General features: G+C 45.6%; 4 protein-coding genes across 4 annotated transcripts; 2 read left to right on the top strand and 2 right to left on the bottom strand.

The window, feature by feature from the left end:
• Positions 1–809: 809 nt before the first annotated feature.
• On the top strand, positions 810–3389 carry LOC119245305 (cytochrome c oxidase subunit 6A1, mitochondrial). The gene is made up of 3 exons (XM_037511529.2): positions 810–942; positions 1089–1231; positions 3129–3389. The coding sequence occupies exons 1-3, from the start codon at positions 840–842 to the stop codon at positions 3210–3212; spliced, it is 330 nt and encodes a 109-aa protein (XP_037367426.1). The 5' UTR covers positions 810–839; the 3' UTR covers positions 3213–3389.
• Positions 3390–3864: 475 nt separating this feature from the next.
• Positions 3865–7292, bottom strand: TRIAP1 (TP53 regulated inhibitor of apoptosis 1). The gene is made up of 2 exons (XM_037511043.2): positions 7101–7292; positions 3865–6316 (listed from the first exon to the last, which is right to left on the bottom strand). The coding sequence occupies exons 1-2, from the start codon at positions 7245–7247 to the stop codon at positions 6233–6235; spliced, it is 231 nt and encodes a 76-aa protein (XP_037366940.1). The 5' UTR covers positions 7248–7292; the 3' UTR covers positions 3865–6232.
• On the top strand, positions 7275–16419 carry GATC (glutamyl-tRNA amidotransferase subunit C). The gene is made up of 4 exons (XM_037511042.2): positions 7275–7418; positions 7504–7685; positions 13199–13302; positions 14587–16419. Exons 1-4 carry the CDS (start codon positions 7341–7343, stop codon positions 14637–14639), a joined length of 417 nt encoding a protein of 138 aa, XP_037366939.1. The 5' UTR covers positions 7275–7340; the 3' UTR covers positions 14640–16419.
• SRSF9 (serine and arginine rich splicing factor 9) lies at positions 15712–23132 on the bottom strand. The gene is made up of 4 exons (XM_037511041.2): positions 22794–23132; positions 19679–19839; positions 18098–18270; positions 15712–16698 (listed from the first exon to the last, which is right to left on the bottom strand). Exons 1-4 carry the CDS (start codon positions 22979–22981, stop codon positions 16555–16557), a joined length of 666 nt encoding a protein of 221 aa, XP_037366938.1. The 5' UTR covers positions 22982–23132; the 3' UTR covers positions 15712–16554.
• Positions 23133–23393: the final 261 nt, after the last annotated feature.

Raw genomic sequence — 23393 nt, 5'->3', positions numbered from 1 at the left:
CCGCTGAGCCACCAGGGAGGCCCACCTTCATTATATTCTTAAAGAGGCCTGTGGTCAAAAAGCTTCATTTTTATGCGGTTTTTTTTTTTTTTTTAATTTTTAAAACTGTTTTAGAAGACAAAGGAAGGAAGCAGTGAGAGCTGAAAAAGAATTATGGAGACTATACAACAGATGTCTATTTTTATTCCCAGAATTTCAAGGTAGAGAAAACTAGGGTGACTAAAGAAGCCAAAAGGTGAGCCTACTGAGTTGGGATCAGAATCCAGATCTTGGGGCACCAATTTCAGAACTCTTTCTGGTTCCCGTTGCTATTCATTCAGTCAGTCTTCGTTCATTCATTCATCAAATTTATGTTGAGAGTAAAATTCCAGGCTCTGGGAATGCTGCAGTGACAAATTCTTGGCACCACGTTTACATATCTAGTAGGGAAGACAGACAAAATAATAACGACGACGAAGACCATGTTAATGTGTTTTGGAAAACGTCACAGGCTGGGGAGGAAGGAATTGCATTTTTAGATGGGGTGGTCTGTGCTCGGATGGAATCTCTCATTTCAGCCCACGGACTCCAACGAAAGGAGAGCTCCCGAGGGCCAGAGCGCCCTCCACAAACCTATTTTTGGCGCTAAGCCCCACAAGGTGGGGACGGTAGGACACCCGGAGCCAGTCCTCAAGCTCAGGGGCCAGGAGGCTTTCGACTGGGATTCAGTCGGTCTCGAGGATAGTGCGCAGGCGCCTGGCGTTAGGCGCTGCCCAATGGGAACCTCCTTCGAAGTTTAGGTCCCGCCCCAACCCTCACTTCTGCTTCCGCTTCCGGCGCCGCTGCGGGCCAGGTTAAAGATGGCGGCGGTGGCAGGGTCCGGCATTTCTAGGCTGCTGGGTCGGTCCTGGCCACGGCTGGGCCGGCCTATGTCGAGCGGCGCCCACGGCGAAGAGGGCTCAGGTACTGGGGCCGGGTGCGGCGGGGCGGGCCTCATTCCCGCTGCAGCGAGGCCGGGCGCGACTGTGACCTTGGCCTGAGGCCTTGGGGAACGGGATGCGACCGCTGCGGGCGCCGCTCCAGCCTGAACGGTCGTTCTCTTTCCGCAGCTCGCATGTGGAAGGCTCTCACCTACTTCGTCGCGCTCCCTGGGGTGGCAGTGAGCATGCTGAATGTCTTCCTGAAGTCGAAACATGGAGAGCATGAGAGACCCGAGTTCGTCGCCTACCCCCATCTCCGCATCAGGTCTAAGGTACGCCCTGGCCTTCACTTGCAGTGACCTTCTCTCTTTCCAAACGCCCTGGACCAAGTTTCTCTAAAAGCGTGGGTGCCGGGCGTGTAGGATTCCTTGTAATGCTCACAAATTTTAATTTTCTCTGCTTTTACGGAAGGGAAACAGATTCGAGAGTTATGTCTGTTGTTCTTCAAGGTCATAAATTAAGTACCCTTTAGTTCCGTTTTTCTCCCTTTCGGCCCACCTTCTGAGACAACTCTGAAACAACTGTGAGTTGCATAAAACTTTCGAAGGTTGGGAGTGGCAAAGGCAGATGGACTTCGAATGTGGCAGGTTCTAGATGCATAGTGAAGAGACTGACAGCTGCTCCTTTTCCCCAGATCTAATGCTAGGTGTCTTCTCAGTTGTTTTATGTTTGGTGTATTGGTGTAGGTGTAGTTTAGCCATTTCTCATTGCTTGCTGTAAGTATTCTTTCTCTCCTGGTTCTTTAATACTATTCAATCACTTGGTCCTGGTAGGATTGGCCTCATAGCCTAGACTCTCAGATGCAGAAATTTTTGAGTCTTTGAGCCCCTCTCTCACCCTTGTACAGAAGAACTAGAAGCATACCGCAAGATTTCTCAACCTAAACCCTAGAGCAATGCTTTTGAAAAGGTCGCATGCCAAATAATTGAAGGCAGATTGTAGTTTCCAATTCAGATTTATGTGGGTCAGAGATGGATCCCAGAAATCTGCATTTATATAAGCATCTTGTGTATACTCACCTCTACCATTCTGATAGTGATTTGAAGATTACATTATTTATTTATTTATTTATTTTTTTGAGATTTATTTATTTATGCATACAAGAACTGGGGTACAGACCAGAGGTGTGGGGGGGTGAGAGGATTCACCAGAGACAGAGTGGGGAGCAGAACAGGCAGACTGACTGAAATACACTGCTGAGGGGAGCAGCAGGGAAGTCAGCGCCTTATGGGTTGCTCCCTGGCCAGCTGGGGATCGAACTCGTGCCGCACATGCTGCAGTGGCTGTGGCTAGCTTCATAGGTTGCGTTTTAACCCCTTGTGCCACCAGGGAGGCCCTGAAGATTACATTTTTTAAAACACAGCACAGGGTACAGTAGTTAGCAGAAAGGGGCTTGTGAATGACTTGTTTTTCCTACAGTCTACTTCTTTGTGTGTGTAGAAGAACTGGGGTGTAGGCCAGAGGAGTGGGGGGTGAGAGGATGCACCAGAGACAGAGCAGGGAACAGAACAGGCAGGTAGACCGAAGTACAGTGCTGAGGGGAGCAGTGAGCGAGCCAGGAGAGGTCTCTGCGCCATGTGGGTAGTTCCCTGGCTGGGGATCGAACTCATGCTGCAGAGGCTGCTGACAGCTTCACAGCGCTGTGCTCAACCCCTTGAGCCATCAGGGAGGCCCTCCTGTCTATTTTAAAGGCTGCTATGGAAGAGCTCTCTTAATTAAGAGAAGGCTAAAATAGGGCCTCCCTGGTGGCACAAGGGGTTAAGACACAACCTATGAAGCTAGCCACAGCCACTGCAGCACAAGTTCGATCCCCAGCCAGGGAGCAACCTACATGGCGCAGCAGACCTCTCCTGATTCGCCCGCTGCTCCCCTCAGCAGTGTATTTCAGTCAGTCTCAGTCAATCTGCCTGTTCTGTTCCCTACTCTGTCTCTGGTGAATCCTCTCACCCACCACACCTCTGGCCTGTGCCCCAGTTCTTGTATGCATAAATGAATTAATCTTTAAAAAAAAAATTAAAGAGAAGGCTTAAATATCCTGGTAGTTAAAAGGTTAATTTCCACTTTATTTTTATGTATAATCTGTCATTTATCACCCTCTATTTTTAGTTCATGGCAATGTATTTCTGAATTATTTTCTGGAATTGCCTAATTGTCCTCTTCACTCCACAGCCTTTTCCCTGGGGAGATGGTAACCATACTCTATTCCACAATGCTCATATGAATCCACTGCCCACCGGCTATGAAGAGGATTAAAGAGAACCTGGACCATTACCTAGCACTTGGGACCACAACACTGGCTTGGAACATAACTCTGCACATGGACCAGAAAAATGTACGGGACCTTAAGCTCACTTCTTGTATCAAATGCTGACCATTATACTTATCTCCCATCTCTGCTTAATGGCAGGTGATGGCTTAAATAAATAACTTGATTGGTTATGAGCTAGGAATTGCTTTCTTTGGTGGTGTTTTTCCCGTAGAAATTAACATTAATGAAAAAAAAAAAGAAATTAGCATTAATGTTATTTGTTTCTGCAAAGGTCTGTCGCTGCTGTTTACACTGTTTCCGGTCCAACTCAGACTTCCAAGTAATAGTATTTATTTATTTATTTATTTATTTATTTTTAGAGGCATATTTATTTGTTTGTTCTGTTTACACATGCACTGGGTACAGTCAGAAGCGCGGGAGGGTGAGAGAATTCACCAGAGCCAGAGTGGGGAGCAGAGCAGGCAGAAGGACCGAAGTACACTGCTGAGGGGAGCAGCGGGCGGCAGGAGAGGTCTGCAGGCCATGTGGGACCCTCCTCTGGTGGCCGGGGAGCAGCCGGGGATCGAACCGGCGCTGCAGAAGCCGCGGGCAGCTTCGCAACCCAGCGCTCAACCGCTGCGCCACCGGGGAGGCCCTAAATAATAGTATTTATAATATGCCTATTCCTGGTTTCTTGCGCCTGGAGTGGGTAAAGCAAAGGGACCATGAGTGGCGCTATCAAGATTGGTTCCTGACACACTCTGGATGACAAGAGACATTGCGTGATTACAGTTTATATCTAGCGGTACCAGTGATTATCAAGAAGTAACACTCACTTCCTGCAATCAGCTTTTTCCATTCCACCAGCATTTGCTGCAGATTATGAGCTATAGACAGATAATTTTCTCCAAAAGTGTTCTCACCTTGGGGTCATCTCTCTCAGCACCCTAAGTCTGAAAGGATCAGAAACCTTTGGAGAAGTAAAGGCATGGACACATTCTGCATATAGTTGTTTTTAGAGCCAGAACTTTCCGGTCTCCATAAATTAGGGAAAAGTAACAGTAACAAAAGAATTCCTCATAAAAATTTAAAGCCTTTGAAATAACTAGGATAGTTGTAGTCACTTTATGAGAATGAAATAATAGTATGAGGAACAATCAAAAAATCATTTTAATCATCTTTAGTAACAATTGCATAAAAACAGTGGGTTTAAAGCTGGTTGTGTGCTTGGGGATGGGAATTGTATGGGGAATATAACCAAAATGAAAATGCATACATTGTGCAAAAATGAAAAATGATATAAGAATTATATAAAATAAAATATTTAAAAAAGAAAAAAAAAGCTGGTTGTATCAAGGCTCAACCAGTTTTGTGACAACTTTCAAGAGGCTACAAGTTTAGGTAATAATGTTGTATGTACTGTAAGCTGGCAATGCAAGAGTGAGGCATATGAAAACACAGGATGTGAAAGCCATTTACAGTAGGGAAAAAGAATCTTGGCCATTTCAGGATTTAACCACAGCCGGAGCTTTTGAGTCCTTACAGAGCTGAAGTGATGAGTCCAAGACAGATACACTTCAGCTTGCCACTGCGCTTCCCAGCTGCGTCCCAAATAACCTTAACAATCTTTGTATAATGGACTTGAACCAGTCAAAATATAAATATATTTATACACTGAAATGACATTAAGGGCTGGTCATATTAAATATGAAATAGTAATTGGTAGAGAGGGGAGAAGAAAATTCAGACCATCTATAAATCAAGTTTCATACTGTCTTTAAGGCGTGTAGCAAGCTGAACCTGATTACTTGAGCAATTGTGGAGACATTTTAAAGTATGTAAGTGCTCACCTGATCCTGGCATTTGCGTGGTTATGTGTTGTTATATACACATTTTAAGAAAATATTTTTGTAGCTTACAATGGAAATCAATTTTATTATTTTTTTATTTTCATTTCCCTCGCCGCTGACCGGGGAATGAACCAGCGCTGCAGAGGCTTCGGGCAGCCTTGCAGCCCAGCGCTCAATCGCTGCGCCACCAGGAGAGGCCCTGGAAATCAATTTTAGAGTTTGCTAAAATTCCTCAATATATATGGGATCCGTACATGGTAATAGTTTTTAGATACAGTACACTAAGTTCCGAGGGCAAATAATAATAGACACCAAATATTACAATTTATTCCATCTCCATGATTACAGACATGGCAGGGTGGGTAAACGATGCAAATAAAGCATAACTTTTCCTCCCCCAACCCTTCATTTTAACCAGATGCAGCATTTTGACATTTTTATGATCTATGGGTTGACGTAATCCATTGACTTGGGTTGAGAGCTGTCAACAGCAAATCCTTACAATTTAGGATCTTCCATAGATACTCCAAGGATCTTAATTCCTGGGGTACACTGAGCTCTGAAATGGTGTTCATGGCAAAATTCTTCAGTTTCGAATGTGAATCTGAGAAGGCAGGTAACTATTAAAAGTTACCTCCTCTTGGCTAACCCAGTCCACCAGCAATCTTTACCATTAAGTTATATAAAAAGCAAAATTGCTCCCAAGCATTGATTGAAACTGTTGTGCTGGGGGTTCGTTTTCAGACCATTAATTTCCCTGAGAAAAAAGAGATGTCCTAACCATTGCTCCCATGAACACTCACCCAAGAGCAGTTGAACCTAATGTCGTCTGCAGCATAACTCAAGAAGTCAGGCAACCCTGACAAGTTTACCATTATTTACATACAAGGTATAATTAAAGCTGATTCCAGACCAACTAATGCAACCATAATCTCAATAAGTCATTCAGTATTAGCACATAGAGTCCTGCAAGATGCCAGAGCAAGTGAGAAATCATCTCAAAGCAGAATGTTGACTCCTCACCTTTTACAAGCGAGGAAAACAAAGGAGGAAACAAAAATTCTCCCTCCTAAACTCCTCATCGAATGGATGGCTATCTTCGGTCTTAATTGACAAAATCCATAGTTCCTCAATTTCCTGATTTGAGGAGTCCTTTTTCAAGATGACTGTCAAGATCAAGAAGAGCTTTCAGGCTTTTCTTTGCTATGGCCCATGAACTCCAGTCCTTCGATGGGAATCTCCTTCTCCTTTATTGCTTTCTGAGGGGAGAAAACATTATAAAAGTCACTATGAAGCTTGAGGATCAAACGCCCTAGGAGCAGAGAGACTAGAAAGGAGTGAGGGAATCACTAAAATTCAGAAGTGAGATTTAGACCTCTCTATTGTAACAGACACCCAAGTTCCAACCCGGGTTCTTGTCTCTGACCTTGAGCAAGCCTCACTTTTCCCACCAGTAAATGAACACCTCCACCTGGAATTACCCCAGACTCTGAAGTAACGAATTGAGAGTGCCTTGCCCAGTCACAGTGATCTTAAAATTCAAAGTAGTTCCGTATTTACTGGGCTGTGGTGAAAATGTCCTAGCTAATTGAGGAAGAAAACAGACCAATGAAGGAATTATGACAAAAAGAGATCCTAACAAGTCAAAAGACCAGTTAGGCGTCGGCCTCCCCCTGCCTTCCCCCAATACAATTGTAATAGTGGAAAAGTGCACTACTACCAAAACTTGAGTCCAATGAATTTAAACCAATCACTTCCGACTTCTGGGCGTGAGCGTTCCAAGTGCAAAATACGAGTAACTACGCCCACTTTGCAAGTTTAAGATGAGCGCCAAACGGGCCGTGTTACTGTGCTCCGTAAAAAGTAACGCACCGCAAAAATACTCAACTTTGTGGTTGAGAGATACCCCGGCGGCCTTGAGACGAAGGCCGGGGCGAGAGCTCCTGCCACTGGCTTTCTTTGTCCTCCGGGTTCCAAGGCCCGCGAGGTGCACGCGCGAGCTGGGGGCCCCGCAGAAAACGCGGGGCTCGGGCGGCTGCTCACCTGGACACACTGCTGGTAGCGCTTGAAGAGGTCGGTGCATGGGTCCCCGGAGCCGTCTCCCTTGAGGAACTTCTCAGCAAACCAGCGATTGAAACACTGGTCGTACTCGCGCTTCATGTCGGTGCAGGCCTCCCCGACGCTGTTCATGGCGGCGGCGGCGGCTCACCCTGATGTCATCAATCTTAGGCGCGTCGCTCGGTTTGACGTCAGGGGCGGTGACGGGGGCTGAGAAGAGGAGCGATGTGGGCGCGAGCCGTGCGGCTGGGGCTCTGGGCCCAGAGAGGCGGGCGCCGGGGCCTCGCTTCCGAGGCGTCTCAGGTGAGGGCGCGCGCCCCAGGGCGGGTGGCGAGGCAGGGGGGAAGGCGGCCCCTTGTGGCCCACGCGCTCGGCCTCCTCTTCCCAGCGCCCTTCGGGAAGTGGCCGCGTCTCGGCGGAGGTGATCGAGCACCTGGAGCGTCTGGCGCTTGTGGACTTCGGCAGCCGGGAGGCCGTGGCACGGCTGGAGAAAGCCATCGCCTTTGCCGACCGGCTCGGCGCCGTGGACACGGATGGGGTGGAGCCCATGGAGTCGGTGTTGGAGGACAGGTAAGCGCGGCTGCGGCCCCGCCCGGCACCTTTGCAGACATTTAAGGTGGGTAAGTGTCCCCTTGTCACCGAGGGGACAAAGACTTTGCGAGATGCAGGAAGTTCTGTAGGGTCGTCCCGTGGGTTCCCTCTTCCCCTTGGTCATTATGAAACCTAGCACTCTCGTTTAAAATCCTTGAGCCCTCTCAGAGTGAAACAGAACAAAATCCGAACCGCTTATTATCGCCATGGGGGACCCACTTCAGAGGCCCTGCCAATCTCTGGGACATACTGATCTTATCACTCCAGACGCTTTGGCTTCCTCACTGTTTCTCCAGCACGCCAAACTCGTTCTCTCTAGGATCTTTGCACTTGCCATTCACTTTTTTTCTGGAACGGCCTGCCTCCTTGGCAGATCTCAGCTCATCTCCTCTGGAAGGGTCTCTCCTGGCCACTAAGGGTCATCATGGCTAAATACATCATTATTCAGTGGAGTATCTGGTTAAAAATAATGAAACTACATGCTGATATTAAAAGGTCTCCAACATATATTAAAAAGGGAAAGCGCAAACATTGTGTATGGAACATTATTGATACTTTATGTGTAGTTCTAATGCTCTGGTGTATTCATTGTTTTGTTCCCTGAAAGGGCATACCAGAAACTGTTAACAGTGGCTAGTTTTAAAGAAAAATGGGGGAGAAAAAGGAAAAGGAAAAGGGGAGGGGAGGGCAGAGGGAGATTTTTAAGTTTTCCATTTATACCAAGGACTGAAAACACAAATGCCTAAGGGGGAGCAGTGTAAAACACAGGTAAAGTCTTCACTAACATCGTCAGTATGTTCTTGAAAACTGTGACTTTAAGCACTGCGATATATAATGAAACCAGGTCCTCTCATAATGTTATTTCCTTCACCACCAGCCAGTGCTGTGAGGTTCTTTTCTCATCAACGATTGTAACCTAAAGGAACCTGCTGCAGTGAACAAGTGTAGTGTAAGACAATAAGGAATGGGAGCCCTTTGAACAAATTACCTTGTGAATACTACAAGGGTTAAGCCCCTACCCACCTTTACCAATTGTTGCTAATCTTAATACTTTTGTAAAGAAAAGGGGGAGGGGGCATTTTGTGTGCTTATGTGCCAGGTATTGAGACTTTCTATGTATTACCTTAGTTATCACCTCAGTATCACCACCTTAAAAGGTAAATACTAGTGTCTTTTTTACAGATGAAGACAGACTCAAAGGTTTTCTAACTTGCTCCAAGGGTTCGCAAGTAGTAAGAATTTGGGATTTAGAGCTCAGTCTGTGTTCTCAAATACTTTTGAATATACCATCTAAAATCAACCCCCAGAGGGCCTACCTGGTGGTGCAAGGGGTCAAGATGCAACCCATGAAGCTAGCTGCAGCCACTGCAGCACAAGTTCGATCCCCGGGCAGGAAGCTACCCATATGGCGTGGCAGACCTCTCTTGACTCACCCACTACTCCCCTCAGCAGTGTATTTCAGTCTGCCTGTACTGTTCCCCACTCTGTCTGGTGAATCCTCTCATCCCCCGCACCTCTGGCCTGTACCCCACTTCTTGTATGCATAAATAAATCTTTAAAATATAAAATCAGGGCCTTCCCTGGTGGTGCAGGCGGTTGAGCGCAGCACTGTGAAGCTGTCCACAGCCTCTGCAGTGCCAGTTTGATCCCGGCCCGCCAGCGAGAATCCCACATGGCATGGCAGCCCTCTCCTGTCTTGCCTGCTGCTCCCCTCAGCAGTGTATTTCAGTCAGTCTGCCTGTTCTGTTCCCTGCTGTCCGTGGTGAATCCTCTCACCCTCATGCACACCTGGCCTGTACCCTAGTTCTTGTATGAATGAATAAATAAATCTTTAAAAACAACAACAGGGCCTCCCTGCTGGTGCAAGGGGTTAAGCACCGCACTGTGAAGCAATCCTCAGCTTCTGCGTACAAGTTCAATCCCCAGCCAGCCAGGGAGAAACCCACATGGCAGACATGTCTCACCCATTGCTCCCCTCAGCAGTTTTTTGGTCAGTCTGCCTGTTCTCAGAGAATCTAAAAAGAAAAAAAAAAAAAAAAAATTGGGGCCTCACTGGTGGCGCAAAGGGTTAAGGTGCAACCTATGAAGCTCGCCGCAGCCACCGCAGCACAAGTTTGATCTTCGGCCAGGGAGCAACCCACATGGCGCAGCAGACCTCTCCTGGCTCACCCGCTGCTCCCCTCAGCAGTGTATTTCAGTCAATCTGCCTGTTCTGTTCCTCAGTCTGTCTCTGGTGAATCCTCTCACCCCCCGCAACCCTGGCTTGTACCCCAGTTCTTGTATGTATAAGTAAAGAAATCTTTTTAAAAAAATTAAAAACAGGGCCTCCCCGGTGGCGCAGCGGTTGAGCCCTGGGTTGCAAAGGTGCCCCAGCCTCTGCAGTGGCGGTTCGATCCCCGGCTGCTCCCCAGCCACTCGAGGAGGGTCCCGCATGGCGTGCAGACTTCTCCTGCCGCCCGCTGCTCCCCTCAGCAGTGTACTTCGGTCCTTCTGCCTGCTCTGCTCCCCGCTCTGGCTCTGGTGAATTCTCTCACCCTCCCGCGCTTCTGACTGTACCCAGTGCTTGTATAAATAAATAAATCTTTAAAAAAAAAAATAAAATCAACCCCTAGAAACTGGATTAACGTTTCGTCTCCAATCCAGAGACTGACTCAGATGACAGTGTCTCTGACTACAGTCAATACTTTAATGCTTAGGATGTCCTTCAGAGCCATAAATAAACCATTAGCCAAATTGATGAGCTCTCATTCTAGTCTGCATCAAACTAGAAATTAGGAGGGAGGGAAAAAAGACTTATAGATGGAAGTAGAATGGTGCCCAAAGAAATAACTTCTGGGCAGCCTACGACCAGAGGAAGAGAAAGGATTGTCCCACTGTTCAGGCCAAAGACCCAGAGGCACTTCTCTGTCTCTCTGCTGCCACAGTGCCATTAAATGCTTTATATTAGCATTGTCCCAGTTCTGGTTTAAATGCTATATGCCTATCTTTAGAAGGTAGTGATTTCTAGAGTTCACAGTTGGCCTTTCTCAAACCGCTTTTTCAGCTGAATCAGAACATAGATTCTAGTCACCTTTTTCAGTTCTCAAGGATTAATATTAGAATTAATATTAGAATTAATATTAGCCTGGATGCATAGAAGTTGACTTATTATCAAAATGGGTGTCCTGTAGTTTTGGTGCTTGCTTATGGAACTCTGAGAAAGTCAAAGTGAAGTGACAGGCACCTAAAGAGCTGAACTGGTTCTGTTCAGTTTTAGGCATTGATTCTGAGGTTGAGAAAAGTTAAGCAAAAAAGAAGTTAGTGACTTTGTAAGTTGAAGGGCCTACCTGGTATGCCATCCTCACAGAGACCCTGTGTTCAATAACTTATGATTCAGAAAATAGGCTTGATTTTATTCTAAAACAACTCCATCATAAACAAATGTGTGGTATTTAAAGGGGTATTTTTCTGGAAATGCCACTTAATAGTAAACCTGATCACCAAATGAGTGAATAAATCATTATCTATTAGATCTACTGTTGAGAAGAGCAGTTATTTAACCACCAGTCATTGGTAGTCAAGTCCTGTTTTGTTAAAATCTCCAAGTGCCCAGGCACAGAGAGCACTCTCAGTTGTAGTGTAAGCAAGTTGTGCATGATGGCGGCAGCAGGTAAATGAACACACTCTGAGTGAAGGGTGCACACTGGGGTGCACTAAATCTTTCCGAAAGGAGCAAGTGCTGTTCAGCCGCCCTTTCTTACTGGCAATGGAATACAGGCCTATCACTGCCAGGCCTTTTTTGACATTTTATCTCACTTTCTAGCAATTCTCTAAAGCGTTCTACAAATAGGGAAACTGATCCATGAAGAGGACAAGTAACTTACCCACATGCCAAGTGTGGCACTGGGGTTAGAATTCAAGTGTAATTCAGGAGCCCAAATGCTTGGCTATTTTGTTACACTGCCCAACAAATATATAAACTCCAGAAAATCCAGTGATCGCCTTTATGGATGACTTTATTTTTGTTCTCCAAGTTTTCTTAAATGAATGCCTAACACTTGCATGGTTCCAAAAAATCTAGTGTAACCATCATACTTTGGGCCAAACACTTAAGGTCTGGAAAGATCCTATTTGCTCAAGGACAAGCAGTTAAGAGAGAATGCCAGCTCTCTACTCCTTGAACCACAAATAGCTGTTTATTGTGGCTAGCCTGGGGCTGGGAGCCACAAAACAAATATAGGAACAAATCCTTTCCTCAAAGGACCGTGTGACAAAAGTTTAGCCTTCTATGTAGACTTTGCCCAGTTCACTTAGCCCTTTGGCACATTAGGCTCAGCCCTCAGTCTCTCTGGCTTAAAGCAGAAAGAACTCGGCTGCTCCACTATCAGTGATTGAGCAGGCTGTTCATTTTCCAGTGCAAATATCTGGAAGCGGTCTTAGAACTGTCACACACTCTAAACCTTAAAACAGTAGTTAAGCCTCATAGATATGTTCAGCTCCTGTTTGGTTTTAGTAATTTGTCATCTGGATACTTTATGTATTTATTTATTATTATTTTAAAATGTATTTTATTTTTTTAAAGATTTATTTATACAAGCACTGGGTACAGTCAGAAGCGCGGGAGGGTGAGAGAATTCACCAGAGCCAGAGCGGGGAGCAGAGCAGGCAGAAGGACCAAAGTGCACCGCTGAGGGGAGCAGCGGGCGGCAGGAGAGGTCTGTGCGCCATGCGGGACCCTCCTCTGGTGGCCGGGGAGTAGCTGGGGATCGAACCGGCGCTGCAGAGGCTGCGGGCAGCTTTGCAACCCAGTGCTCAACCGCTGTGCCACCGGGGAGGCCCAATCTGGATACTTTAATGGAAGACACTAGGCCCAGGGAATAATGGGAGATTCTTGACCTATGTTTGGGGCACCTCTTACAGGGGGAGGTTTTATATGCATAAAGGTGGCTACAGTGAAGAAAAGTACTCATCTTCAGGGTACTAAGAACTGGGCTCAGTTCCCAGTTCTTTCACTTAACAACTAATATTCTTAAGCCACGTAACCATCCTTGAGCAAGTTTCTACACCTGCCAGGAAGTTCATTTCCCATCCCCCAATCCAGCTGCTTCCTGCCTTTAGCAGTAACATCACCTATTCTGAATACTTGTCCTCACTCTGGCTGGGTTAGATGCCCCTTTCTAATACCTTGGCAAGCTCTGCTTACCTGTTAGATTTAACATATTGTATTGTAATTGTCTTTCTACCTATCTCAATCAAAAGCAACTTAACCATAGTAATCCATGAAAAATATTTATTAAAGATTATAATCCTGAGGAATAATTACCACTTACCTCACAGGCTTGTTGAATCTATAAAATTGTAGACTGTTCTTTTGACCATAGTTCCTTCCTTTTTTGGGCAGTGGCCAAACTCAAGAATATGTTCCTCCCTGGTTCTCCTATTCTTGACCTTCTGCACTCATGCCCTAGAAGCCCAGTCCTCAGAAAAGGTAACCTTGAGCTTCTGGTTTTTAGATGCGTGTACTTGAGATCTGACAACGTGGTAGAAGGCAACTGTGCAGAAGAACTACTACAAAACTCCCATCGAGTTGTGGAGGAGTATTTTGTGGCCCCTCCAGGTATGTGTTGCCTAAAGTGGTTTAATAGAATGAACTAAGAATAAAGGCAGAACTGTGAGGTGCAAAATATACTATGTGAAAGCACTGTAAACAATATAAAGTGGGAGATGGATGAAGGTTAAGAGGCACAAACTGCCAATGACAAAATCAGTAAGTTCTAGAGATGTGATGTAGCAAGTCATGTGATACACCTTCAACTTAAACATATTACACACTTCCAAGGGTCAGCTGGTAGCAGGAATGAGCAAAACAGGATTGGGGTAGGGAGAGGTATGTATGGGGGCAAATCTGCCTGAAGGGGCAACTGGCATTCAATGCTTCTTACTCAGTAGGAATGTGAGCTTGTTTTGAGAGAACGAGGACATCTGGCATTTTATGTGAGACCTTCCAAATTATAAGTATTAGCAACTAATTCAAACTTAAAAACACCACCATGCAAATAAAATACAAGCCAGATGCATCCCGTGACATATCCATCAGTTTGTAACCCCTTGGTGTGTAGATTTGCATCTTAAAATGTCACTTGTAAGTATTTTAAATAGAAACTTTAAAATAACTCTGGGCCAATAATAAAATTCAGCATGATGGGGGTAGGCTGAACTGTTTTTGTCTCCTCTGAAGAGAATGATGGGTCCTCAGAGCTGCTGCCTGGTGCTGCACACTGGCAATGAGACAGACTAGCCTATGCACCCGATAGTCTCCCAGGCACCATCTTCATCCTTAGGAAATTTCTCAGAGAACCATCCTGAGCAGCCTTCAAAGACAGACATCAGCTCTCCCACTTGAGTGGGAGACCAACCAGTAAGAAGAACACTCTGCTTGAAGCAAGAATGGGAAGGCAAACAAGACTTGTGCTCAACTCTTAAGATAGGTCTCTGCATTAACTAAACTACCTCAGTTAACTGTGGAGAGAAATAAGGTTTTATAATCTATCTCAGAGCCTGAGGACTTATGCTGTTTCAGTGCCACTATTCATTTATCACACATACTATTTCTCAAGTAGAACCTTGCATCAGAATTTGCTTCTTGGAACAAAATGAGTAAACAGTCAAGTCTTTCCTTCACTCTTACGTGCATATAAATGGCTAATTAGCCTGTCTGTCCCTTATTGAAAAATGTACATTAATTTGTCTTCACTGACACATGTGATTCTTTCAGATACTCATAATTAGCAAAACAGGATAGTAGTTGTACTTATTTCCACAACAAGTGATGTTAGCTCAGTAGAGCCAGTTAGGGAGCAGGTTCGATTATAACATTCTTTTTGTTACTGTTTTCAAACAGGTAATGTGTCTCTGCCAAAGCTGGATGAACAAGAGCCAGTCTTGCATGGCTGAGCACCTCTACTGGGGAAGGGCGCCCTATGAATATGTGAAAACTTGACCTCAGCATTGTCACTGTGAACCCTAACTTTCCCACTTCCTTCAGTCACCTAAAAAAACCTGGTTAGTATTTTTTAGTAACTAAATCTTCTAAAGACAAAAATTGGGTAAGATGTAGCCTAAACAAGGCAATAAAAGTTCCTGATGCTAATGGAAGTAAAAGACATTGTTAGTTTTTAAGGATGGATCAAATATTCACAGCTCACAGGCTGCTCAGTATGATAGAGGTTATTCCTTTATCTCCTTCCAGAAAGACGCAAACTGCACTTAAGTGAATTTTTAGTAGCTGTTTCCATTTTATCTTCAAGGAACACACTTGAATTTGTTCCTAGGTGCTGTTCCCAGCAGAGGGGGTTACTTTTCTGCTCAGTTCTGGGGAACTTGGGAATTCCTAACCTGGAACCATTTGCCAATCCACAAAGTGACATACTAGCTGGGTTCTAGTTTGTTTCTGAAAAGAACTTATAAAAAAATAGCCCTGGGAAAGCTAACAATATTGTATCGAATACTGAAAATTTGCTAAAAGGGTAGGGATTATGTTAAATGTTCTTATCATATAGATAAAATAAGGGAATAGGAAACCTTGGAAGGTGATGTATAATGGTTGTGTTTATGGTCTTAATGGTAGTGATGATCTCATGGATGTGTACATACTTCACTCTTAAACTCACCGAGTTATACACATTAAAAAAGTACAGCTTTTTACCTGGTGATAACCTGCCTAGGACAGAGTACCCTCCCCTTCCCCCCAGTGATTACTGAATTGAGCAGAATCCAAGATAGTGAGGTTTGGGGCCTCCCTGGTGGCCTAAGGTTTAGTAAGTCTCAGCACCATCACCACTACGGCTTGAGCTCAATCCATCTGAGTTCAATCCACAGCCAGGGAGCTAACCCACATGTAGCGCAAAAGACCTCTCCTGTCTTTCCCACTGCTCCCCTTAGCAGTGTATTTCAGTAGATCTGTCTGTTCTGCTCCCCACTGTCTCTGGTGAATATTCTTACTCCCCCCCCGCCCCCACCTCTGGCCTATACCCTAGTTCTACATTAAAAAATAAGATAGTGGGATTTTGGAGTTTCTTTTGTTTTAAAAAGCTCAGATGCCAAGGATAAATGAGACAGATTTACAGGTAAAAGTGACAGAACCAGAACCTAAGAGATTTTTTTTCTTAACCAAACTGCCAAAGTTGGTTTTTGCTAAGAATTTCCCAATAACCTTTACGCTGTTAAGAATGTTTCTATTCATTGAACCTATTTGCAATGCTGGTTTTTTTTTTGTTTTTTTTTTTTTTAAAGGCAACTTAAGTTACAAGCTTGACCTTCAGTTATTAAAAAAACCTTGAACCTGCCGTTGGGGTTGAATTCTCAAACCACATCACAGTAAATATCTTTATCCCTAAATAAAGCTTTCCACTCCTATTCCTTAACCAATTGGATACAAGCTTCCACTACAACTCAGCAATTTTCTTTTTGAATCAGTGTTCCTACTGGGTGAAATTTATGAACTTAATCAAGGACAACCACACATATCAATTACTAAACGTTTAAAATATATTTCTAAACAGAATGGGCCGACTTAGTCACAGTAACTGCTGATCTCCATAGCAGAGCAACCCACAGATACAGCACTGATTTGTTTCCCATAATCAGAGGTGAAAAATATACAACTTGCTTCTGAACCAAAACCACAATCTCTGCAGTTTAAAATGTTTTACTGCTAATATGGCCCTGGTAGAAATTACGTAGTTTTATTTCTTTTAAAAAAAAATTAAAAAAATTTCCTAACACTAAATCATCAATCTGGAATGTAGATTTTGAGCATAAAGCAGCTCAATTCACCTAGAAAATAAAGAAAGACTTCCCATCACCTGTCTCAGTAGGGCCTGAAGGGAGAGAAGTAGTGTGGGGAACCCCTGCTTTGGTATGGTGAGTCACGGCCCCTTGACCCAGACCGAGACCGTGAGTAGCCATAGCTGGTACTTCTCTCTGGATAAACTCTGATGTAGGAAGTTTCACCCTGAAATTCAAACAAAAAGAAGGGAAAAATAAGATGTAGATTATAAAGTAAACCAAAACCTAACATGGCTTCCTGACATTAGTTAAGTACTGAGCACTTAGTTTGTCTAGTGTGATGTTATCTTGCTAAATCCTCACTGTAATGCGGTGAGGTAGGTACTCTTACTAGCCCATTTCAGGAATGAGGAAATTGAATGAATAATAAATGGCAACCTGATATGTGTTAAATGCTCAAATACTAGCTATTATTAACATATCTAAATAACTGCTACTGATCCCAGAATCCAAGATTTGGAAAAGATGTCAGAGGTCATGGAGTTCAGTCCCCTGCAACCTCATATGAATGAGGAGGACCACCTATGGTAGGAGCTAGCATGTATTCAACACTTCCCAGGCATCAGGAGCTGGGTTAGATGTTCTAATTATATTCATAATTTAGTCTCCTGACAAGTCTTAAAGATGGTGCTATTATTGTGAACATTCTACATATGGGGGGACCAGGGTTCAGAGAAAAACTTGGCTACAAAATTAAATGTGCAGGAGAGGTATCATGTCCTGGCTCTTTGCCCTCAGGTAGCATGCTCAGACGTAAAGATAGTAAGATGAAAGAAGCCAGATGTTTTTTCCCTATACAATCTGTCACTGGATTTACCCTGAGACCCTGCTTTTCAGTGTAACTGAGGACCAAGTGCTTTTTCGTTTCTGCTCCAAATTCAAGTCCAAGAGGACAACTTGAGCACTGTTAAATCATGCAGCCTCCAAGCTATAAAGTTAGGGAATTATGTGAATCCTCAGAAAAAGAAGTGGGCCCAGACATGCCCAAATGTCGTAGCATGTCAGGACAGGTTAACCAGAAAAAAACAAACAAACAATGACCAATTGGTAACCTGGTATCTGGTGTCTCAAAAGTATCAATTTTGAATCAGACTGAGAGACCCAAAGCAGCAGTTGCCTTCTTGAAAGGAAGAAATAAATCCTGAGAGTGAGGTGATCAGCCTCAAGAAAATGCCACATAACTCAGGTTTCAAAGAGAACCTTGTACTACTTTGGGAAAGGAAAGTGAAAGTGACGCCTCTGCCCCAGTAGCAGTACCTGGAAGGGCTGAGGTAATAAGGTTGGCTTGCAGAGCCCAGACTTAGAGCCAGGGGAGGGGCACTGCAGATAAAGCCAGCTATGAAATAACTGATACCTCAGAATAACTCACCACATTATGACAGTATTCTCTTTGGGGAGACTGTTCTCTGTCATGACCCTATAGGAATTAGTCAAGTAAGGCAGATCCTTAGTGGTATTGTTAAGGTCATCAGATAGTGAATGCATGGTCTTTTGCTACTTCTGCTAGGTCAGCTTTAGGTGGAATGGCTCAGCTATAAGCTCCTAAGTAGAAGGTGGTAACCCACCTCGTGAGAGCGAAATTTGGTGTCATCCAGTTTACGCAGGGCATATTCCATGTCTTCTTTTCTGAGATATTCAACCATCCCCATTCCATCTTTCTGCACATCTGCATAACAGACATCCCCAGCTTCTCGCATGTGATCCTTCAGGTCCTGCCAGCTGCCTGACGGAGGAAGTCCTGGGCACAGAAAACATAAAAGAAGAAGCCACATCCTTCAGCCATGTCAACTGCCCTATTAAAAGTCAGCAATACCTAGGATCCCTGCCTTTGAAATCCCCAAATCACAAATCTTGGTAAGGGACGCAAAACCAGAGAATAAAGTATGTGTAGTGAAGCACCTTAATAAGCTGGTTCTAAGTTAATCTTCCAGATAGGAAGCCTTTCCAACAGAGCAAGAAGTCCATCCCATTATAGGTATAATATCTCTATGCATTCATAACCTTCATAATTAATATCAAACTCCCAAGACTTCCGCATTCCATTTTCCCCCGATTATTTCTTGCCTGAGTTCCCGAGATATGGGAATTTTAAAGCCATCCAATGAAATAGCCAAAGTGTAGCTGAAGGTTAACACAAAAATCTGAAGTTTGTTTTCTTGTGGGTGTGAATGACTGACAAACTCGATCAAATAAGTACCTCTTAAAAGACCACCAACATTCTTCAATACAGTGGGGGAAAAGGTAATATTCAGACGCTAAAACTAGTTGGGAGTCATACAACCCTACCTGATGTCATGAAAGGGAAATGTGCTCCTGCTCTCAAAGGCTGTGTTTACCGCTCACAGCTCAGGATTGCAGCCATTTCCTAATAGTTTTCTAAGCAGGATTTCAGAGCAGCATGGAGAGAAAAAAAGATATGTATGACATCCTGAAGGAGGGAAGCGTTCTGGGGTTAAATTACAAAGGGACACAAGATAGGAAGATACTTAGAGAGTATCACTCTTAAGCACTGTGGGAGTCTGCTGTGATTGTGTGACATTTACATCTAAGAAGGTGCGAGACTTCTCAACATATTTTGTACCACCAAGGCCCCTGCAATATGCAGAAGGCCTCACTTCTTTACCAGTGTATTATTATTTTGAAGAGATGCACAAACCCCTGAGCTTAGCATTTTATATCATTTGTCAACACTAGACATTTCATTCTCTACTTTAATGTAATCCATAAGACTCCCAAGTTGTTTTCATTTTTGCACAATTCCAAACCACCACAAAATCTGGCCTTTTTCAGGATGCAAGATTATTAAGTAGGTTACGTTCAAATCTCATTCCTGGAATGTCCTTCTAGCAAGTCCAATCCCAGTGTACAGTCCAAAAGAAAACATTGTTAGAATTCCAGTTCAAGGGATCTTGCCAACATTTTCCCTTTCAACACTTCCGAGGCTGCATTACCAGTGCAATTTCATTTGCAGAACACCTGCCTCACTGACAAACAGGGCAGGGCTTTCAGACTGTCACAGCATTTAGGCTGCTGAAAAGAAAGTCCTACCTACCTCACACACTGAAGAGTAATAACTAACATTTCTTGGAAAACAAACTGTACTAAGTATTTCACGTTTCATCTCATTCACTTTGAAAAGATCATACCTGAAACAAGAACTCGGAAATCAGATCTTCTTGTAGGAGGCCCATTCCTCCCACCGCGGGGCCACCCACCCCGACTTCCATAAGTCCTAGGGAACTCCACACGAAGCCGACACTGGCCATAATCATAACCATTCCTTCCATAAATTGCATCTTCAGCATCTCTGCAAGAAAAGCTTGAAGTTAGTGTTGCTCAATGAGACTGACTCACTTCCCAGTAAGGGACATGAGAAGTAAGTAGGAAACCAAGAGTGAAGAAACAAAAACAAGACCTTGGTGCATGGGGGTGCACTTCTGCTTTGGTTTGAAAATGGAGTGGTATTGGTCATGATACTGGAATTAAACTTTACAGATGTCACACAGGGTTTTCTAGGAACGAAATGACAAACTGTCTATTATAACATATACCCATTACAAGTCTACTTCAAAAAAAAAAGAACACATTGTTGACGAATTACTACTTTCACCAATGAATTTGTTTCTTCTAACTTTGGGGAGCAGTTTCTCAAAGTACACACCATACACTAGTCCTTTAATACTCTTCCACAAGTTCTAGTCCCACAAGTCTACAGAAAGAAAAAGCCACTTAAATTTCACCCAAAGAGATTTCTAAATGTTCAATAGTTACTTTGTCTTTACTAGCATTCTAGAGAAGAGAATTGTTCTCCAGTATTGGATAGGAGAAAGCCCGTCCTCAGAGTTTAAGTAGACAAGCAGAGCTAAAGACATACGTAATTCCAAAACTACTATAAAATCTGGCATTTTTCAGTATCCAAGACTAGGTTAAGTTCAAACCTGATTCCTGGAATGTTTTCCTAGCAAGTCCAGTTCCAGAGTACATTCCAAAAGAAACATCCTTACAATGACAATGAAAGCATCATTCAGATGTGACATAATCACTTATCAAGACAGTATTAAAAGACTGTAGTCATGGGATTAAAAATTATCAGGACCACATTCAGTGCAACCCTGGCTATATTTATAGTGCAGTTGGGAAAAGGCAAAACTGGGCCTCCCTGGGGGCCTAGAGGTTAAATCTCAGCACTATCACTGCTAAGGTCTGAGTTCAATCCCAGCCAGGGAGCTAACCCACCTATGGCGCAGCAGACCTCTCCAGTATGGCTGGCTGCTCCCCTTAGCAGTGTATTTCAGTAAATCTGCCTGTTTTGCCTCTTCCCATTCCCCCTCCACCTCTGGCCTACACCCCAGTTCTTCTATGCCAAAAAAAAAAACAAAAAACAAATAAAGGCAGAGATGTTAGGGCTTAGGAGTAGACTCTGAATGCAAAGTGACCTGTGTTCAAATTATTCTTCTACTACCTGCCTATGAGCAGAGCTGTCTCTGGGAAACTGTATTCAGGCTTTTACATCTTTAAATGTAATATGCCTACATTGTAAGGGTTATTGTAAGGGTTAAATAAGATACTGTGTAAGAGTTAAATAAGATACTGTGTATTGAGTGCTTTGCTTGAAACTTAGCCTCTACTGATATAAAAGGATAGTTTTTCTATTATGAAAGGAATGAGGGAGGAGAGAATAATGGAACAGGCCATACAGTGAGTTTGTACTCTCAAGAGAATGAGGTTCAAATCTTACCTTGATCCCTTACTAGCCTTCTCTTTTAGTAACAACTCTAAATCCTCACATTCAGCATCTTTAAAATGTGGTTTGCTGAAAATGCTAAATACTACAGGGTATGTTACTTAACAAATAGTAACTATTAAAAAAAAAAAACACAATATCAGAACTGTTAACTAATTAACAAGGGCACAACCTTCTCCAGTTTAGGTGTAAAAATGCCTTACTTCCATTTTTCAGGCAAAGGACAAGACACTGGGAATGAGTCGTCAGAATCTTCAACCATCAAAGCCTCAAGGCGCCTCCTGCCTTCCTAGCAAAACACCCTCCAGGCAGCCCTTGCACTGCAGGGTGCAAAGTGGTTCCCTGAGACAATGCTGGAAAACAGCACCTATTTACCCCAAGTGACTGCTACAGGGTTTACCCTGGGAATGAAAGGGGATGACCCAGCTTGTGAATACTCACCCCACCCACCCCACCTTCAAGAATACAGGACAAGACCCAAAAGCAGGTTTACATCAGAAGTGAGAAAAGGGAGAGCTGAGAGAAAGCTAAGGAAATTTATTGGCTGGCACATGGCAGGATGGTAGAGGTGAGCAGGGTGCAAACCAAAGCCAGCCTGTGTTCAGTCTTTCTAAAGTCCACTTGGCGACTCTGATCAGCCCCCAATACCCAGCAGCCCTCCATTTAGGCAGTCAGGGAACAGTCTGGAAAGCTCCACTTTTCGCCAGTGGTATTGGCTATGAGGCCCACCAGAGCTTGCTCCTCGCTGGTCCTCTTACATGACCAGCGAGATACCTGACTTCTAAAAACACCAGTTTTCTGGCCAGGGAGCCAGCGATGGTTGCAAACACCACTGACTCCTCTGGGCCAGTTTAGGGCTCCACAGTTTCCAAATCCTCGGGGCCCTTGGCATCTAATGGTGCTCGCCTCCTTAGCAGTGAGGAGTGAAATCACTGACCCCACTCAGGCAGTTTTAGAAGTTTTTCCAAATCCCTGATGCTTTAAAAACCAGGCCCCAGGCTCGCAGGGCAGAGGCAGGTAGGTTCCATCACAGACACGCCTTTGCGACCTCCAAAGGCATCCACATCCCCGTCTGTTCCCCGCTAACGGCGAGTTCCGGCCGGGGGGAGGGGAGGCCGAGGGGGCGAGCGGCTACTTCTGCTCCTCCCCCGGGCGCTCCCGCGCTGCCCCGGGGCCCGGGCTCCAAGCCCCGGCCTCCCCCTCAGCCGCCCCTGCAGCCGCGGGGGAGGGAAGGGTCGTTTGTGCCACTCCTGAGGCCGGTTTGGGGTGGGCCTGGAGCTCCGAAAGGCCCAACTTTTGTATTTCTAAGTAAAATAAGAAGAGAATGGCAGAGGAAGTGACGGGCGCGCAGAGCACGGCCCGAGCCCGCGGCGAGCAGGCCGCGACTTCCACCCGGGGGCGCCGCGAGGGGCTCAGGCGGCGGGGGCGGGGGCGGGGGCGGGAGAGGCGCCTCCCCCGGGGGGGCCGGGCGGGCCCCGGGCTCGGGCCTCGGCGGGCGGGCGCGGCGGGGGCCTCACCGGGGGTCCTCGAAGCGCACGAAGGCGAAGGGCACGAGGCCGTGCCGGTTCTTGAGCGCGATCTCGCGGATGCGGCCGTACTTGTAGAACAGGTCCTCCAGGTCCTTCTCGCGCACGTCGGTCGGAAGGTTCCCCACGTAGATGCGCCCGTCGCCCTCGCCGCCGCGCTCGTCCGCCCAGCCCGACATCCGCACCGCCCCTCGCCGCGGGCCCGCCGCAGCCCACGTCCCCGCCGCCGCCGCCGCCGCCGCTTCAGCCCGGGTCCCCCCGCAGCGTCCCGGCGGGCTCGGAGGCGCTCAGCCGCACTGCATTGTGGGAACGCGGAGCGGAAGCGAAGGGGTCGGAGGCGGCGAGCGGTGCTTCCTTAAAGGGGACGCGGCGGCGTGGACTGCGCGTGCGCGCACACGGGCGCCCTCTTTGGGCGCAGGCGGCGCCCTGGGCGGCGCGGCGGGAGCGGGGACGTTGGGCCCGTTGGGCTCGCTTCCCGCCGGCCGCTCGCTCGCTCGCGTTGGCGTGGACTTGGGCTTGTGGCCCGGGCGCCCTAGACCTGTGTTCTCCTGCGGTGCCGTTTACCTCAGGCTTTGGGGAGCGCTCCCCGGG

This window comes from Talpa occidentalis, unplaced genomic scaffold, assembly GCF_014898055.3.
Source record: "Talpa occidentalis isolate TD23 unplaced genomic scaffold, MPIMG_talOcc4v2.1 talOcc4.14, whole genome shotgun sequence".
Lineage (NCBI taxonomy): Eukaryota > Metazoa > Chordata > Mammalia > Eulipotyphla > Talpidae > Talpa > Talpa occidentalis.
The sequence above is the reverse complement of the archived record's forward strand: the minus strand, read 5'-3'. Positions and strand labels throughout refer to the sequence as shown.